The sequence below is a fragment of the Anomaloglossus baeobatrachus genome, chromosome 2, assembly GCF_048569485.1.
Source record: "Anomaloglossus baeobatrachus isolate aAnoBae1 chromosome 2, aAnoBae1.hap1, whole genome shotgun sequence".
NCBI classification, from domain to species: domain Eukaryota; kingdom Metazoa; phylum Chordata; class Amphibia; order Anura; family Aromobatidae; genus Anomaloglossus; species Anomaloglossus baeobatrachus.
In genome coordinates, this window is record NC_134354.1 from 491,105,062 (window position 1) to 491,124,335 (window position 19,274).

Below are 19,274 nucleotides of genomic sequence, written 5' to 3' on the forward strand. Positions count from 1 at the left end.
ACATTTATATTTTTAAACTACATATATAATTTCTTTTACACTTTACAAATTCTTGCTACTATGTGTTGGTATATCGCATAAAATCCAAATAAAATACATTCACGTTTGTGGGTGCAATGTTAAAAAATGTAGAACAATTCATAGGGTACTTTTTCGAGGCACTGTGTATATAAATAGATAAACTTTAATTATTGTCTAGTGTATCTAATCTATGTCTCATTAGGCCACCACAGGATACCAGTAGATAAAATGTCAATGTAAAAAAAAAAAAAGTTTATTGAAAAGTGCAGCTCTTCACAAACCAAGACAAAAAGCACAAAAGTTGACATCTTAATGACATAAAAATTCAAATGCAAATCGAACAGAATAAAAGTTTCAATTTCCAGCATTGAAACATCATTATTAGTGCAAACACAAGACATGAACTCACATATACAAAACATGGGACAAATGACAAAAACCCTGAACAAAAGTCAACAATAAGAAATGTTTGGCATGCCAGTACTGGATACAAATGAGCATTGGAAGCTGTGTAGCATCTCATCTCCTCAGGATGGTTTCACCAAAGTGATGCATCTTAAGAACGAGACGTCATCCAGTGTGCTTTGGTAACTCAAGAATACAGAATTTCAGTGGTGGCCACTCATCTCAGGCATATCTCCATTTTAGCAAATCTCAACCACTTGTCTCTTCTGTGGATTAACTGGAAGTTAACCCTGTTCAAAGTGATTGTTTCCTTCCTACTTTAGTGACCTATTTAGCTTCCTATTTAGAAACAAGACAGTCCAAGCTTCTTGGCCATATTGATTATTACCGGTGTTCACACTTTCAGTGGTCCTTTAGCAGTCAGATATTAAAATCTAGGAGACTGCAAGATTTGCATTCATTCACAACAGCATGGGAGATTGCTGGCTAATTCCATTAGTCTTGAGGCTGTATGGATTTATTTTAGCACTTTCTAACTTTGGCTTCAGTTCCCATGGTTTCTCGAAGAAATTCACCAATGACTGCTCTGTCAAGAGAGATGCCAATATGTGTTCCAGGGAAACAACCCAGTCAGTTTCGGGGAGAGGGTGCGTTGGCGTACTAGTGGTTTCGGAGAAAACACAATCATGGTCTGACGAGCAGGCCCCATTTTCTGAATCTATGAATTCATCTGAAGTACTACTTGAGCTTATGCTACTGCTGCGCTGTCCAACCTCTCCAATCTGAAGTAGAAGGGTTGTCACTGTGGCAATGGCCTGATACAGATCGTTTTCCTCTGGGTCTTCATGAAATAAGCTGTACAAAGTTTTGCAGAACTGGATAAATTCCTTCTGATAATTGGAAAAAAACAAAGAAGGGAATTTTGTTTACTTACCGTAAATTCCTTTTCTTCTAGCTCCAATTAGGAGACCCAGACAGTGGGTGTATAGCTACTGCCCTCTGGAGGCCGCACAAAGAACTACACTTAAAAGTGTAAGGCCCCTCCCCTTCTGGCTATACACCCTCCCGTAGGAGTACAGATTCCTCAGTTTTAGTACCAAAGCAAGAAGGAGGAAAGCCAATAACAGTTTCAAAAACAAATTCAATCCGATAACACGATCGGAGAACTTAAGAAACAACATGAACAACATGTGCACCCGAAAAAACGAAACCCTAAGAACAAATAGGGCGGGTGCTGGGTCTCCCAATTGGAGCTAGAAGAAAAGGAATTTACGGTAAGTAAACAAAATTCCCTTCTTCTTTTTCGCTCCTAATTGGGAGACCCAGACAGTGGGACGTCCAAAAGCAGTCCCTGGGTGGGTAAAAAGATACCACATGAACGGGCTGTCAGACAGCCTCTTCCTACAGGTGGGCCACCGCCGCCTGAAGGACCTGTCTACCTAGGCTGGCATCTGCCGAAGCGTAGGTATGCACTTGATAGTGTTTGGTAAACGTGTGCAGACTCGACCAGGTAGCCGCCTGGCACACTTGCTGAGCCGTAGCCTGATGCCGTAATGCCCAGGACGCACCCACGGCTCTGGTAGAATGGGCCTTCAGTCCAGATGGAATCGGAAGCCCAGCAGAACGGTATGTGTGAAGAATTGGTTCCTTGATCCACCGCGCCAGGGTGGATTTGGAAGCTTGCGATCCCTTATGCTGACCAGCGACTAGGACAAAGAGCGCATCCGAACGGCGTAGAGCCGCCGTGCGAGAAATGTAAATCCTGAGTGCTCTCACCAGGTCCAACAGATGTAAACCCTTTTCAAATTGGTGAACTGGATGCGGACACAAAGATGGTAAGGTGATATCCTGATTGAGATGAAAGGAAGAAACCACCTTGGGAGAAAACTCTGGAATTGGACGCAGTACTACCTTGTCTTGGTGAAACACCAGGAAGGGAGATTTGCAAGATAACGCCGCTAGCTCGGACACTCTTCGAAGAGACGTGACCGCCACAAGAAAAACTACCTTTTGTGAAAGCCGAGAAAGGGGAACCTCTTTCAAAGGCTCGAAAGGCGGCTTCTGGAGAGCAATGAGAACCTTGTTCAGATCCCAGGGTTCCAATGGCCGTCTGTAAGGAGGAACGATATGACAAACTCCTTGGAGAAACGTGCGTACTTTAGAAAGCTGTGCCAAGCGCTTCTGAAAGAATACGGATAGCGCGGAGACTTGACCCTTAAGAGAGCTAAGCGACAAACCTTTTTCCAACCCAGACTGCAGGAAGGAAAGAAAAATTGGCAATGCAAATGGCCAGGGAGAAAACCCTTGAGCCAAGCACCACGCTAAGAATATCTTCCACGTTCTGTGATAGATCTTAGCTGAGGATGGTTTTCTAGCCTGTCTCATTGTGGCAACAACCTCCTGAGATAAACCTGAAGCCGCTAGGATCCAGGACTCAATGGCCACACAGTCAGGTTCAGGGCCGCAGAATTCAGATGGAAAAACGGCCCTTGAGACAGCAAATCTGGACGGTCTGGTAGTGTCCACGGTTGGCCTACCGTGAGATGCCACAGATCCGGGTACCACGACCTTCTTGGCCAATCTGGAGCGACGAGTATGGCTCGATGGCAGTCGGACCTGATTTTCCGGAGAACTCTGGGTAACAATGCTAGAGGTGGGAACACATAGGGGAGTCGGAATTGCGACCAATCCTGAACCAAGGCGTCTGCCGCCAGTGCTCGGTGATCGTGAGACCGTGCCATGAAAACTGGGACCCTCCTTGCGCACAAAGCTAAAACTGAGGAATCTGTACTCCTACGGGAGGGTGTATAGCCAGAAGGGGAGGGGCCTTACACTTTTAAGTGTAGTTCTTTGTGCGGCCTCCAGAGGGCAGTAGCTATACACCCACTGTCTGGGTCTCCCAATTAGGAGCGAAAAAGAAAGTACTTTATAAAAGGGTGTTACACTTACCGTACATTTCAAGTTATCACCATATACCTTCTTAGTAGTGTGATTAATCTACACTTCAATGATCAGTGTCACGGCTCCTTTCCATATAGACCCTTAATAAAGCTTCTATAGAGAACCAAAAGCCTCATACCTCTACATGTCTATAATTGCATACAAAGTTTTTTTTCGGAATTCTTTAGGAAAAAAAGTAGCATCCTTCATCATTCTATGTACAATATCGCTATACCCATGGAATCCGGTGAAACTTGTATGGCAAGTCAATATGGCTTTAATGCTCATGAGCCCAAAAAAGGTTGCTAACACATGGCCGCTTTTTAGCGGAAAAATTGAAAGTGTAAAAACCTATCCTTAACATCTGAATAAAATTGTACAGCACTTGTCCACTAGAGCCAATCAGTGTAGATATCACAAAGCTGTTGCATCAAATGATTGGCTGCAGAGGTCACAACTGCTGTAGTTGAGATGTCACCAGTGCAATATGTGAAGACCTGGGAAGTGCAGGATAGCTTAAATATGTTACTGTTACACTAGAGAAGCCATTGTAGTCAAGAGAAATTATCCATTAAAACTCCTTTAAGGCCCCAGAGTTATACCCAACATTCTCTTATACCGTTAGGTCCAAAAATATTTGAACAGTGATCAAATCTTTAGAATTTGGGCTCTACATGTCGCTATTTTTTTTTTTATTTAAAATGAAAAAAAAACCTGAAATGCAGCTTCAGGTTTAATTAAAGGGGTTAAACAAAAATATCCTTGGAAATGTTTAGGAATAACAACCATTTTTCTACAAAGCCTCATCATTTCAGCAGCTCAAAAGTAATTGGACAAATTACAATAAATAAAATGCTCATTTTTAATACTTTGTAGAGCACCTTGCAGGCAATGACTGCCTGATGTGTGGAAGCCATAGAAATGCGGGGTTTCCTCCTTTGTGATGCTTTGCCAGGTTTTTACTGCAGCTGACTTCAGTTGTTGCTTGTTTGTCTTTCTGCGTTAAGTTTTGTCTTAACGATTTGAAATGCAGCTCGATAGGGTTGAGATCTGGTGATTGACTTGGTCATTGTAGAATATTTCACTTCTTTGCCTTAAAAAATTCCTGTCTTGCTTTAACAATATACTTTGGGTCCTTGTCCATCTTTACTGTGAAGTGCCGTCTAATCAACCTTGCTGCATTTAGTTGATTCTGAGCAAAACGTATAGGGCTATAGTACACTTCAGTATTCATCTGGCTGCTTCTGTCTTCAGTTACGTCATCTATAAACCCGGTGCAATTGGGAGCCATGCAAGCCCGACCACCATACTGCCTCCATCATGGGTTACAGATTATGTGCTTTGGATCATTTCAAACCTTTTCCATACCTTCTTCTTACCATCATCCTGGAAGAGGTTGATCTTATCTTCATCTCTCCAAAGAATGCTTTTCCAGAACTAGGCTGGCTTCTTTAGATGTTTTTCACCATAAAGCAGATAAGAGGCTAAAACATAACCTTTATTCTCAAAGTTATAAAAAAAAACATATTTATAGATCAGGGCATCCCAGCTCACAAAACTATCTCCACAGATTTTTTTTTTTGTTTTCTTTATTTGTTGTAACAGTGGCATCTCTGAGCGGTTATCACTATTGTGGTGGGTTATACCTACTTTACGTCTTTGTTTGGTGCCGGAGATGCTTATGATTACTTACTATAAATGGTTTTTTTTTTTTATAACTTTGAGATTAAGGCTGGGGCCACACGGGCATTACTGTGATCCCCTCGCATGACACTTGGCTCACGCTGGCAGTACAGCAGAGCCGAGTGTCATGCAAGTGTCCCTGCGACTGAGGTCTGATCGTACGAGCGGACCTCAGCTGCGAGGGGCGGACCTCAGCTGCGGTGGAACGGGCCGGCGCTGCGGTGGGAGGGCCAGTGATGCGGAGGGGCGGCCTGGCACGGAGGAGGAGAAGGAGGGATTTATCTCCCTCTCTCCTCCGTAGCCGGATATTGCCATTCTTGCACTGCACTCTCGATTTTTCTCTCGCCCCATAGACTTGAATGGGTACGAGAGAAACAATGATCGCATTACAATCGCAGCATGCTGCGATTGTTTTCTCGGTCCAATTAAGGCTGAGAAAATAATCGCTTATGGGTGCTGATACACATGCTAATATTGGTCCTAGTGGAATGCGATTTTTTATCGCACTCCACTCGCACCAATTTTCATGCCGTGTGTCTTAGGCCTAAAGGTTATGTTTTAGCCTCTTATCTGCCTTATGGTATCTAATTAATAAGTGGCATTTATTATTAATTGTGCTGCCTCATATTTAGATGTTTTTCAGCAAAGTCTAATCTGACTTATTTTTAAGGCTGATTAGAGCTTTGGACTTTGTGATTAACTCTTTTTGTATTTGCTCCTATGAAGTTTTCTCTTTATGGTTGACTTCGATACAGAAAAACCTACTTCCTGGAGTGTTCTTCACTTGGGTGAATGTTGTATAAGGTTTTTCTTCACTATGGAAAGGATTCTGCGATCATCCACCACAGTCGTTTTCCGTGGATGTCCAAGCCTTTTTGAGTTCCCAAGCTCAACAGTGCACACTCTTTTTCTTTGCAGAATGTAATAGGCTGTTGATTTTGTCAGTCCTAACATTTCTTCTTTTTTTCAGCCTAATGATGGTCTGTTTCTCTTCCTTGAGAGCTCCTTTGACCATGTTATGGGTTCACAGCAACAGCTTCCAAATGAAAATGCTAACACCTGAAATCAGCTCCAGACCTTTTACATACTTAAAGGGGTTATCCGGCTTCTCTGACATTTTTTTTTATTTCCCTATTGGGCTAATTGGGGCAGGTAAGTAGATAGAGACCACTTACCTGCCCTGCTGTCAGCGCCTCTCCCCTGGCTCAGAGCGGTCATGTGACCGCTCCTGCCGCGATTTTGCTGCTTCCGGTCATTTCATGTCAACATGGGCAGGGCCATGTTGACATGCAAATGTGGAACAGCATGTCGCCTCCCTGCTGGGCTGGACAGTGCGAGGAGTCCCCGCCCCCTTCCCTGCACCCTCCCATACATTCCCCCGCACCTCCAGTAACCTCCCCCTGCACTGCTGTGGGGTCCGTGACCTGGGGGCGGGGCCTGGCGGCAGCTGCCGTGGTGTCAGCGCCAGCACCGGGCCCTCTGCCCAGGATCACACATTCAAATGTACCGGCATCACAGATCACCGATGCCGGTACATTTGAAAGTGCTGATGAGAAGCAGCGCAGCTTCTCATCACTGTCCCTCCCGCTGTCTGTGCTCTCTTCAGCACAGCGGTGACGTCACTACTGTGCTGAAGAGAGCACAGACAGCGCACGAACGTGCAGGAGCGGCGGGGACCAAGGACAGGTGAGTATGTACTCCACATGTGTTCCCGATGGGGATGGGGGGGTTGCAGAGCCATATGTGTGTGTGTGCAGAGCCATATGTGTGCGTGTGAGGTGCAGAGCCATATGTGTGCATGTGCAGAGCCATGTGTGTGCGTGTACGGTGCAGAGCCATGTGTGTGCGTGTGCAGAGCCATATGTGTGCGTGTGCGGTGCAGAGCCATATGTGTGCGTGTGAGGTGCAGAGCCACATGTGTGCAGAGCCATATGTGTGTGTGTGCGGTGCAACGCCATGTGTGCGCGTGTGCGGTACAGAGCCATGTGTGTGCGTGTGCAGAGCCATATGTGTGCGTGTGCGGTACAGAGCCATATGTGTGCGTGTGCGGTGCAGAGCCATATGTGTGCGTGTGCGGTGCAGAGCCATATGTGTGCGGGGCAGAGCCATATGTGTGCGTGTGCGGGGCAGAGCCATATGTGTGCGGTGCAGAGCCATGTGTGTGCGTGTGCAGAGCCATATGTGTGCGTGTGCGGTACAGAGCCATATGTGTGCGTGTGCGGTGCAGAACCATATGTGTGCGTGTGCGGTGCAGAGCCATATGTCTGCGTGTGCGGTGCAGAGCCATATGTGTGCGTGTGCGGTACAGAGCCATATGTGTGCGTGTGCGGTACAGAGCCATATGTGTGCGTGTGCGGTACAGAGCCATATGTGTGCGGTGCAGAGCCATATGTGTGCGTGTGCGGTACAGAGCCATATATGTGCGTGTGCGGTGCAGAGCCATATGTGTGCGTGTGCGGTACAGAGCCATATGTGTGCGTGTGCGGTGCAGAGCCATATGTGTGCGGTGCAGAGCCATATGTGTGCGTGTGCGGTGCAGAGCCCGATGTGGGGCTGTTATTTGCAATGCTGTAGTGATACCAGATCAGGTGCTGGGGAAGAATACTGACAGGGACTGTGTGTGCAGGGGGCGGGCAGAGGGTGAGGCTGGACACTGGGGTGGGGCTGGACACTGGGGTGGGCGGTGACAGCTCTGACTGAGGTTTTGCACAGGAAGTGGTCAGTTTGCTGGATCTGAATGTAAACAAGAGCTGCAGAGAATAAAGGGATAATTCAAGAGGAACAAAAGTTAGAAAACAAAAAATAACAATGTAGGGGTGATTTATATGACAATACAGCACAGATAAACTCAAAAATTTTTGTTAAGCTAATGTTGGACAACTCCTTTAAAGAGGGTTGCCTCGTCTAAAATGATTATTCTGCAGTAACAGAGTGAAACCGGCGCATCGAAGATCCTTACATCTACAGTCACATAGAGTCACTGCAGACTTATCATTTTACAGCTGACAACCCCTTTAACTGATGATGGATTAATGAGGAAATGGCCTATGCCGCTTTTGAGATAATTGTCCAATTATTTTTGGTACCTTGAAAAAGAAGCAGCTACATATTAAAGACCTGCAATTCCTAACCCATACTCAAATTTCAATGGGAACACCCTGAAATTAAAGCTGAGAGCCTTGCACTTTAAGCCCATATTGATTATACAATTGTGTCTTGTATCTTTGTTTTTTTTAAACAGCTAAAACTTGTGTCAATGTCCTAATATTTGTGGACCTTAAGGCCCCATCACACACAGAGATAAATCTTTTGCAGATCTGTGGTTGCAGTGAAATCATGGACATATTATTCCATTTGTACACAGCCACAAACCTGGCACTGATTGTCCACAATTTCACTACAACCACAGATCTGCCAAAGATTTATCTCTGTGTGTGACAGGGCCTTAACTGTAAAGGCCCCGTCACACACAATGAGATCACTAACGAGATTGTTGCTGTCACAGTTTCGGTGATGCAGCAACGATCTCGCCAGTGATCTTGTTATGTGTGACACCTACCAGTGATCAGGCCCCTGCTGTGAGGTCGCTAGTCGTTGTCGAATGGTCCGGACCATTTTCTTCAAAGGAAATGTCCTGCTGGGTAGGATGCATCGCTGTGTTTGATGCCTACCAACAACCTCCTAACAGGGTCCCACCGCCGCAGAGATCGTTATACAGGTCGCTCATTGTTACTGCGTCGTTGGTAGGATCTGACTGTGTGACATCTCACCAGCGACCTCCTGGCGATTTACCAGCGATCCTTATCAGGTCGTATCGCTGTCGGGATCGCTGGTAAGTCATTGTGTGTGACTGGGCCTTAAGACTTTTCAGAGATGGGGAGGATACTATACCTGGGTCATTTTAGGTAATTCTTTTTCTGTACTTTTGTCTTTTTCTCTTGCCAAGTCTTTAAGCATTTGCTTTAGTTGTTTTTGATAATCCTTTTCTCCACCTGTAAATAAAACAATGTGAAGTTTAATCTCATTTTAGTAAATAACAAAACATTTAACAGTCAAGGAGAAATGATAATGGCACATACTGTTTGGTTTTGTAAGCTTCAATGGTCTGGTAGTAGATAACAATGGCCCCTTGAGTGGTGACTGACAGTCATGGTCGCTCTCTGTAAGAGCTGTAAAGAAAAAAAAAAAAGGTCAACTTAAAACATTTAAAAAACATAAATCATGTTCAAAATTACAAAACTTGCCGTGAAAGTGAGTTTACACCTGCATTTGGACATTGCATATTCCTGCAAATGGAACAGACAAACGCAAACAGAGTTCATGTCCAAAATGGATCCATTACACAACGGATTCACTCGAGACAAGATATACCCAATCATTTTTACCCAGTGTGTCTAGGTTCTTATATATCTGTGCTACGAACAAAAAAAAGTCTTCATAGGCTCTGTTCACACAAGAAAAAGGATTTTTCTCAAGAAATTTCGAGTCTGAAAAATTAGCGCACTTGCGGTCAAAAAACGCAGAAATAACACACCGAAAACCGTATGCGTTTTTATCGCATTTTTGATGCGTTTTTTCCCGCAGGTTGGTCCCTGCCTCTGCAGAAAAGAAGTGACATGCTCATTCGTTTTCTCAAGAAATTCTGCAGAAAGAATGTTGTTGAGAAAAAAACGCAGTGTGCGCAAAGCTTATTTTTTTTCCCCAGAGGTTTTGCTGGGGAATGTCTGCAGAAAGGTTACAACCATTGTCTCAAGAAATTTCTGCAGCAAAAACGCAAAAAAACGCAGGTAAAAACGCAGTGTGTGAATAAGGCCAAAGCGTTTTTTTCTTCTTTCTAAAGACTGACACATAACAGAACCCTGATAGGCTCTATTGATTATAGAGAGTCTTTTACTTCAGTTTGCATCAGTTGTGCAATGGATTCATTTTGGACACAAGTTCCATTCAGCTGAACTCAGGTGTGAACGTAGTCTTATACTATACCAATGTGGTACAGTTACATGAGCTGTAACTACTGCTATGTTTCACTGTCACCAAGACACAACTGTAAACAAGAAGGAAGGAGAAAATGTTCTTCCTTAATGTTACCTTTAATGATGGTAACGTTTAGTGTGAATGTAATGGTAAGGAAGCAGTCTGTTTGGCTTCCTAACTAACTGTATGAGAGCAGCAGACCCAACCTACCATGATGTCCACACTCCCATAATCAGTCTAAAGGCCCCGTCACACTAAGCAACATCGCTAGCAACATCGCTGCTAACGAACAACTTTTGTGACGTTGCTAGCGATGTTGCTGTGTGTGACATCCAGCAACAACCTGGCCCCTGCTGTGAGGTCGCTGGTTGTTGCTGAATGTCCTGGGCCATTTTTTAGTTGTTACTCTCCCGCTGTGAAGCACAGATCGCTGTGTGTGACAGCGAGACAGCAACAACTAAATGTGCAGGCAGCAGGAGCCGGCTTCTGCGGAGGCTGGTAACCACGGTAAACATCGGGTAACCAAGAAGCCCTGTCCTTGGTTACCCGATATTTACCTTTGTTACCAGCGTCCTCCGCTCTCACTGTCATTGCCGGCTCCTGCTCTGTGCACATTTAGCTGCAGTAAACATCTGGTAATTAACCCGATGTGTGCTGTAACTAGGAGAGCAGGGAGCCAGCGCTCAGTGTGCGCTGCTCCCTGCTCTCTGCATGTGTAGCTGCGTGCACTGGTAACCAAGGTAAATATCGGGTTGGTTACCCGATATTTACCTTAGTTACCAAGCGCAGCATCTTCCACGCGGCGCTGGGGGCTGGTCACTGGTTGCTGGTGAGCTCACCAGCAACTCGTGTAGCCACGCTCCAGCGATCCCTGCCAGGTCAGATTGCTGGTGGGATCGCTGGAGCGTCGCAGTGTGACATCTCACCAGCAACCTCCTAGCAACTTACCAGTGATCCCTATCGTTGTTGGGATCACTGGTAAGTTGCTTAGTGTGACTGGACCTTTACACTTCTGGAAGGAGAGTTTGCATTTGGTTAACAGACTGTGTACACACATATATCTAGATCAGGGGTCCCCAACCTATAGCTCGGGAGCCACATGTGGCACGCAGGCCCATGATGTGTGGCTCTCGCAGCTGTCTGGGTAAGGTAGGAACCTCTGGATCTTGGTATACTGCCTCATTGTGATTTCTGTGGAAAAGCTTTGGCTGTCATTATAGCGCTAAATGGGAGCTCTGGTTGTCACTACTGGGAGGGTGGCAGTAGCTGGATGTGGCTCGCGAGCCTCTCTCGGACCTGAATGTGGCTCTCAGAGTAAGAAAGGTTGAGGACCTCTGATCTGGATTAATGTTTTTATCATCTGTACATCTCACCTGGTGGTATATGGAGTCTATATAACAACTTGATTTTTTCATTCATCTCCCCATGATAAATAATGTCTGAAAGCAAAATAAAACAAAAAATTAACAATAAAGATATCACTTCTAAACTTATACACTACAGGATCCTTACTGTTATCATATATACCAAGAAAGTTACCTAAACACCATGCAAAAGACTTGAACTCAATCAGAAGGTCCTGATTTTCATCCAGTAATCGGAACATCCTTTGTGCTAAGACTTCAGTGTGAGAACCCCAGGGCCAGGGCGAGCACAGCCTGAAGAGGGACGTAAACTGTCGACTATCGATCTTGTACTGTTCTGCATAAGGCCTTCTAGGGTCATGGCGCTCAACTAGTGAGGAGATCCCTTCCCAGTAACAACTGATGAAATGTTCTCTCTGAAACGAAACACAGGTTTACGTGACAGAATGGTGCAAAATGTATGAATTATACTCCAATTATATCTCATCACTAGTCATATGTTCGCTAGGCTAGAATCCTACTGATTTCTATGGAACTCAAGCTGAATACATGAGTTTTCAGCATATCCGCCCACATCATTTTGTCACAGCTAAAGTCCATGGGTGACAAGATATATACAACTGATGTGAATGTATCATCAGTAAGATCAATTGCAAATCAGGTATGGGCCCACTATAAGTCAGGCAGCTTGGATACCAAAACATTTAGGCCCCGATTAATCAAGTAGTTTTAGGCCAGAAAACTGCTTGATTAATCGGGGCCTAAAAGTCTTTGCGTAACTCATGGTTCCAACAAATAATTGCGACTTTTGGCAGTTTTATGCCAGCTCCACCTACATTTTAGAAAAGTTGTCTTAGCTAGAGGGGCAGGCCGAGCTCACCCACCAATGTCATTATTACGCTACAAATAGGAAAATACCCCCCAGTACCTGACTGGAATAGTTTTACTGAAGAAAAGAGATTCAGAAAAGGGTTGTCTGAGTAGTGGACAACCCCTTTAAGTAGTTAAGAGGTAAATAGGTACAGTAATAGATATTAATATGGATGTGCACGAGATGTTTCTGATGTCCAGCTCCACACTCTTACCTTAAACATGTCAAACAGATCTTCCAAATCTTCCTGAAGAAAAGACACATCAGGAGCAACAACTCTAAGCTAAAATGAGAGAGACCTCTGGTGAGATGTAATGTGTGCCATAGGAAGAAACAAGAACAAAGGGAGAACTACAATTCTCAGGAGAAAAAAGAAAAAACCCTCAGAAGACCTGTGTTAACTGATATTATCCTCTGGAAGATCAATAGTCTCATAGGAAAATCGAGACCGAGTTACCATAATGTATACCATTTTTCATACTTGTACACAGAGAATAAATCCCAACACTTGAGGTTTCCAGAAATGTAAATGGCTCAGCATTACCCACTTCCAACCACAGATCTAATGTGTGAGATTATTATTAGCGTTACAGGGTCCGCACATATCTGATATCAGTGGAGCCATAGGCTGGTCTGTTTTTGATTCCTTCCCACAGAGATTCAGATGTGCAGCAATATGTCTAACAATCATAAACATGCAGGTTTGCCTTTGATGAACGTACACATTAACCCCTTCACAACTGGCCGATTTTTCGCTTTCCGTTTTTTTTTCCCGCCATTCTTCTTCTGAGAGCCGTAACTTTTTTTATTTTTCAGTCAATATGGTCATGTGAGGGCACATTTTTTGCAGAACGAGCTGTACTTTTAAATGTAACCATAAGTTATACCATAACCATATAGTGTACTGGAAAACGGCAAAAAAAATTCCAAATGCGGAAAAATTGCAAAAAAAAAGTGTGGTAGCACTATTGTTTTTGAGATTTTATTCCCTGTGGTCACTATATGGTAAAACTGATGTGTGGGTGCAATGCCTCAGGTCAGTGCGAGCTCATAGACACAAAACATGTATAGGTTTACTTTTATATAAGGGGTTAAAAAAAATCAGAAGTTTGTCCAAACAAAGTGGCGCACATTTTACACCATATTCCGTGACCCGTAGCGTTCTCATTTTTCGGGATCTATGGGTCAGTGATGGCTTATTTTTTGCATCTTGAGCTGACATTTTTAACTGTACCTTTTTTCTGCAGATGCTACATTTTGATCGCCTATTATTGCATTTTGCACAAAATTTGTGGCGACCAAAAAACGTAATTTTGGCGTTTGGTAAACGGTGTAGCGGGGAAAAAAATTCCAATCAGATTAATTGATTATATATTTTGATAGATTGGACATTTCTGAACATGGCAATACCAAATGTGTGTATATTTTTTATTTTTTTAACCCTTTAATTTTAAATGGGGCGAAAGGGGGGTGATTTGAACTTTTAGGTTTTTGGGGGTTTTTTTAACTTTTTTTTAATTTTCCTAGTGCCCCTAGGGGTCTATATGGATCAGCAATCTGATCGCTCTGCCATATCTGCTGATCATAGCTATACAACTGTAAACAGCATATATACTCATTTCCTGTCTTTTCCTTCAGGTCTGGGCCGGGTGAAACTGAAAGTGAGTCATGTGAGCTACAGGAGTCATCACATGACCCTGTGCTACCATGACAACCACCGGTAGTCACGGTGATCACGTCACGCGACTTCCGATATCGGCCAGTGAGTAAACGTTTACGCTATTATAATGGCGCTGTCACATATTGATAGCTCCATTTTAAGGGGTTAAAAGGCATGGGCAAATAACGATGCTGCTCGTGCCTGGTAGGTACACATCTCAGCTGTTAAAATCAGCTGAGATGTGCGCCGATCCTGGCAAGCTGCCGGCAGCAGACCACGGGCAGTAACACTATGACTGCAAGGACGCTAGGACTGCCCGCGGTCATTAAGGAGTTAAAGGGAATCTGTCAGCAAGATTAGGACAATAGCATACTATAATGATAGAGACTCCAATTCCAGTAATGTATCACTTAGTTTACTTGGGGCAGCAGTTGTGATAGAATCACAGTATATTCTGCTGAAGATTTAGCAGATCTCAGATTGCAGAGATGAGTACAACCCCGCCCACATCACTGATTAGCAGCCTACTGTGTAAATTGTATGTTGAAAGGCAGCTGTTAATCAATGGTGGGGGAGTGGTTGGACTAAGAGGCATGTGATCAGTTGTCCTGTAGTGATAATCTGCTGATGGTAGAACAATATGATTGTATTGAATCAGCAAAACACAGCCCTTTAAGTGATACATCATTGGAATTAGTTTTTGCCCTACATCATGCTGCTTTTAGGTTACATAATAAAAACTTGCTGACTGTTTCCCTTTAAATGTGTCAATCACAATGGTTATTTCACTATCCACCAGATACTCACAACATTTTGTTTTGTAGTATCTTCATGGCTCTGAAGAACCTGGATCCTATTTTTACAGCGCAAATGTTCAATTTGTTCCACAGTGCTGTTGCCGAATTTCTGGAACGATACAGAAAAAAAATGAAAGCCGTCCTGCTCCTGGGACTAGTAAAATAATTACCCTTTCAATCTAAAACATAAAACAAAGGACACAAGCACACAGCACTGAGATAATGCCATAGCAAGCATTCTGGTCCGGACCATACAAGTTAGATAACGGTCAGCCTTCTGACAACTTATATCTGCTGAGCATGCTGCATTTTCAAGATTTTCAATGGAGAGAGGGGAGTAAGCCTCTGGCAGACACCTCATTCAACAGATTAAGTCCCTTAGGCCGATGTCACACTTGCGAGGGACTCGCGCGAGAATCGAGTCATATCACCTGGCACGGTCGGCTGCTCTCCATGTATTTCTATGTAGCTGCATGCTCCTTTCCTGGCTGTGCCAGGTGATGTGTAATCCAAAGGAAACAAGGGTGGGGAGAAAGCTCACCATTAGTTCTGCAGGCCCATAGGTGCGTGGACGTGGCTTGCTACCACAAGTCAATAAAAAAAAAGAAAAGTCCAGCACCAAAATTTTCCATAAAACATTTTTTTGTCTTTATTGAGAAATCACATACATGATAAAATCAAAGATGTCCCATGATGTGGACCTAATAAGGCCCCCGCCTTACACGTTTTGGAGATGACTCCTTACTCATAGGCATACATAGATAAAAACAAATCCATATATAAAACCAACCTTGTACAAAACACACATGAATGTGATAATCAATTAACAACATTTCAAACATTAACCCTTTTGAAAAAACACCCCACTACCTAATTCTATGAAGTCGCACTATTTGTATACCTAAAAAGCTGTGTAATGAATAGTGTAACAAATTCAACAGATTAAATACATATTTTCCTAAAAATGAGGCAGATCAGATATGCAGCCATAAACATTTCTCCTGCCAGCATACCACACGTTTTTATACACATATATCATTTTATAATTGAATAATTTTATTTCCGCCTGTCACCCCCTCTCTGAATTTATAACCCCCCTACCATACTCAATAGGAAATATTCCTCAATAACATGTCCATTTGAAACTTAAAATAAGGGAGGTGATGCGACTCGAATCTCCACAAATCACTCAGAAGTATGGCACTGGCTTTAAGGGTAGTTTACCCGCTGCGATCTCGCTAGCGAGATAGCTAGCGAGCGTACCCGCCCCCGTCGGTTGTGGGTCACGGGCACATCGTTGCCCGTGGCGCACAACATCGCTAGAAACAGTCACATATACTTACCTGCCTAGCGACGTCGCTGTGACAGGCAAACCGCCTCCTTTCTAAGGGGGCGGTTCTTTCGGCGTCATAGCGACGTTACTAAGCAGCCGCCCAATAGAAGCGGAGGGGTGGAGATGAGAGGGCCGAACATCCCGCCCACCTCCTTCCTTCCTCATTGCCGGCGGTCGCAGGTAAGGAGAGGTTCCTCTTTCCTGTGGTGTCACACACAGCGATGTGTGCTGCCGCAGGAACAACAAACAACCTCGTTACTGCACATACAACGATTTTTGGTAATTGAACGACCTCTCCAAAACCAACGATTTTTACCTGTTTTGCGATCATTGAAGGTCGCTCGTTCGTGTCACACGCTGCGATGTCACTAACGACGCCGGATGTGCGTCACAAACACCGTGACCCCGACGTTAAACTTTTAGGGATGTTGCGGCGTGTAAATGGCCCTTTAGGCTATCTTCAAACATCCATGAACCATGGTCCGAGTTTGGACTGTGATGCAAGGACTGCGGGTCTCACCTAAAGGCATATACAAGGCTGCAGGAAAACCATTGCCAGGCTGTACATCATGGCCTATACTTGGACGGTGATTCATGTTTGTGTGAAACAGGCCTTAAGAACAAAAAAAGAGAATTTTGTTTACTTACCGTAAATTCTTTTTCTTATAGTTCTCGACATGGGAGACCCAAACCATGGGTGTTTAGCTTCTGCCTCCGGAGGACACACAAAGTACTACACTAAAAGTGTAGCTCCTCCCTCCGAGCATATACACTCCCCGGATGACAAATCCAACCAGTTTAGTGCCAAAGCTGAAGGAGGACATCCACCCATAAGTAGAGATAGAGTAAAACCCGGAATAACCGGAACTTCTGTCTACAACAACAGCCGGTAAAAACACACAGAACAAGAAAGCTGCCAACAGGCAACAGGGAGGGTGCTGGGTCTCCCATGTCAGAACTATAAGAAAAAGAATTTACGGTAAGTAAACAAAATTCTCTTTTTCTTTATCGTTCCTTATGGGAGACCCAAACCATGGGACGTCTCAAAGCAGTCCATGGGTGGGAAATAAACAGAAATTGAGAAGTAGGCGAAACCTAACTTCACAAATGGGCGACAGCCGTCCGAAGGATGCGTCTGCCCAAGCTCGCATCTGCCGAAGCATGAGCATGCACTTGGTAGTGCTTCGAAAGGGTGTGCAGACTAAACCAAGTGGCAGCCTGACAGACCTGCTGAGCCGTAGCCAAAGAGGCACCGACAGCTCTGGTCGAGTGCGCCTTAATCCCTGGCGGGGGAGGCATCTGAGAACATAGGTAGGCATCGGATATGGCCGACCTAATCCAATGAGCTAGGGTCGGTTTAGAAGCCGAGAGACCCTTGCGCTGACCTGTGGTCAGCACAAAAAGAGAGGTGCACCGCCTAAAAAAACAGCGGTGCGTGACACATAGATCCGGAGCGTCCGCACCAAATCTAAAGCGTGCAACGCTTTCTCAAAGCGATGTACAGGGGCCGAACAAAGGGAAGACAATGAAATGTCCTGGTTAAGGTGGAACGGAGACACCACCTTAGGGAGAAGGCCCGGAGTTGGATGGAGAACCACCTTGTCTTGGTGAAAAAAACCAAAAAGGGTGACTCCGAAGAGAGCACAGTCAAATAAGAGACTCTCCTGAGAGAAATTATGGCCACCAGAAAAACCACTTTCTGTGAAAGACTAAACAACGAAACCTCCCTAAGAGGCTCAAAGGGGGGTTTCTGTAAGGCCATGAGGACCAAAGAAAGGTCTCAGGGATCCAGAGACCGCCGGTAAGGCGGAATGATGTGAGATGCGCCCTGCATGAAGGTGCGCACCTGGGCCAGTCGGGCGATACGCCGCTGACAGAGCCGAGACCTGTCCCTTGAGGGAATGAGGGACAGACCTAGCTGCAGGCCGGACTGTAGAAAGGACAGGATGGTCGGCAAGGAAAAAACGGCCAAGGAGCATGGCCGGAAGAACGACACCAGGACAGGAAAATTCTCCAAGTCCTGAGGTAAAACCTGGCCGAGGAAGACTTCCGAGCCGGAGTCATAGTGAAGATGACCTCGGAAGGAATGCCTGAAGCCGTAAGGATTCAGGGCTCAAGAGCCACGCCGTCAATCTGAGAGCCGCAGAATTGTTGTGGAAAACGGACCCTCTGAGAGAACGTCTGGCCGGTCCGGGAGATGCCACAGCACCTCTACGAACAGACGGAGCAGGTCTGGGAACCAAGCTCGCCTGGGCCTGGGGCGATGAGTACGACCCGACGGCCCTCCATTTTGATCTTGCGCAGGACTCTGGGCAAGAGAGCTAGAGGGGGAAACACGTAGGCCAGACGGAACTGGGACCAATCTGGAACCAGCGCGTCCGCTGCCAAGGCCTGAGGACCGTGGGAGCGAGCCACGTAAACCGGGACCTTGTTGTTGTGCCGGGATGCCATTAGATCCACTCCCGGAGTGCCCTGCCTGCTAAATTGACTGGAACACTGCCGGATGCAGGGCTCACTCGCCGCTGTCCACGGTTTGACGGCTGAGATAATCTGCCTCCCAGTTCTCTGCGCCTGGGATGTGGACTGCGGATATGGTGGACTTGGAGTCCTCCGTCCACTGAAGGATATGTTGAACTTCCAACATTGCTAGGCGGCTGCGAGTCCTAGGACTACAGCCCTGATTTCCAGCACATTGATCGAGAGGGCTGATTCGGACGGAGTCCAAGTGCCCTGTGCTCGGTGGTGGAGAAACACTGCTCCCCAGCCGGATAGACTGGCATCCGTGGTGAGAATCACCCATGACGGGGCCAGAAAGGAGCGTCCCTGGTACAGAGAGAGGGGCCGAAGCCACCACTTAAAGAGAGCTCCTGGTCTGTGGCGACAGAGCCACCAGCCTGTGCAAGGAAGAAGTCCCTTGTCCCAACAGCGGAAAATATCCAGCTGCAGGGGACGCAGATGGAACTGGCAAGGGGAACCGCTTCTATTGACGCCACCATCTGACCCAGCACCTGCATGAGGTGCCTGATGGAATGACGGTGGAGCCTCAGCAGAGAGCGAACCGCCAGATGAAGAGACTGCTGTTTGACTAAGGGCAGTTTCACAAGTGCCAGCAGAGTCTCGCATTGCGTCCCTAGGTACGTAAGTTCCTGGGTCGGGGTCAGAGTGGACTTGCAAGCGTGGCGAGAGTGAGCGAGACACTCCGCTGACAGTCTGCACTGGATGAAGC

The 19,274-nt window shown here is 45.5% G+C and overlaps 1 protein-coding gene across 4 annotated transcripts in view; it reads right to left on the reverse strand.

The window, feature by feature from the left end:
• Positions 1 to 252: 252 nt before the first annotated feature.
• The window catches only part of TBC1D8 (TBC1 domain family member 8), a 133,583-nt gene continuing 114,561 nt past the window's right edge, over positions 253 to 19,274 (reverse strand). For all 4 annotated transcript variants that reach the window (XM_075336465.1, XM_075336469.1, XM_075336467.1 and 1 more), the window contains 7 exons: positions 14,726 to 14,824; positions 12,473 to 12,541; positions 11,563 to 11,803; positions 11,397 to 11,462; positions 9,129 to 9,218; positions 8,941 to 9,041; positions 253 to 1,316 (listed from right to left, as the gene is read on the reverse strand). In XM_075336465.1, the coding sequence (XP_075192580.1) occupies positions 888 to 1,316; positions 8,941 to 9,041; positions 9,129 to 9,218; positions 11,397 to 11,462; positions 11,563 to 11,803; positions 12,473 to 12,541; positions 14,726 to 14,824 (1,095 nt within the window). In that variant the 3' untranslated portion in view covers positions 253 to 887. The remainder of the gene's footprint in view (positions 1,317 to 8,940; positions 9,042 to 9,128; positions 9,219 to 11,396; positions 11,463 to 11,562; positions 11,804 to 12,472; positions 12,542 to 14,725; positions 14,825 to 19,274) is intronic.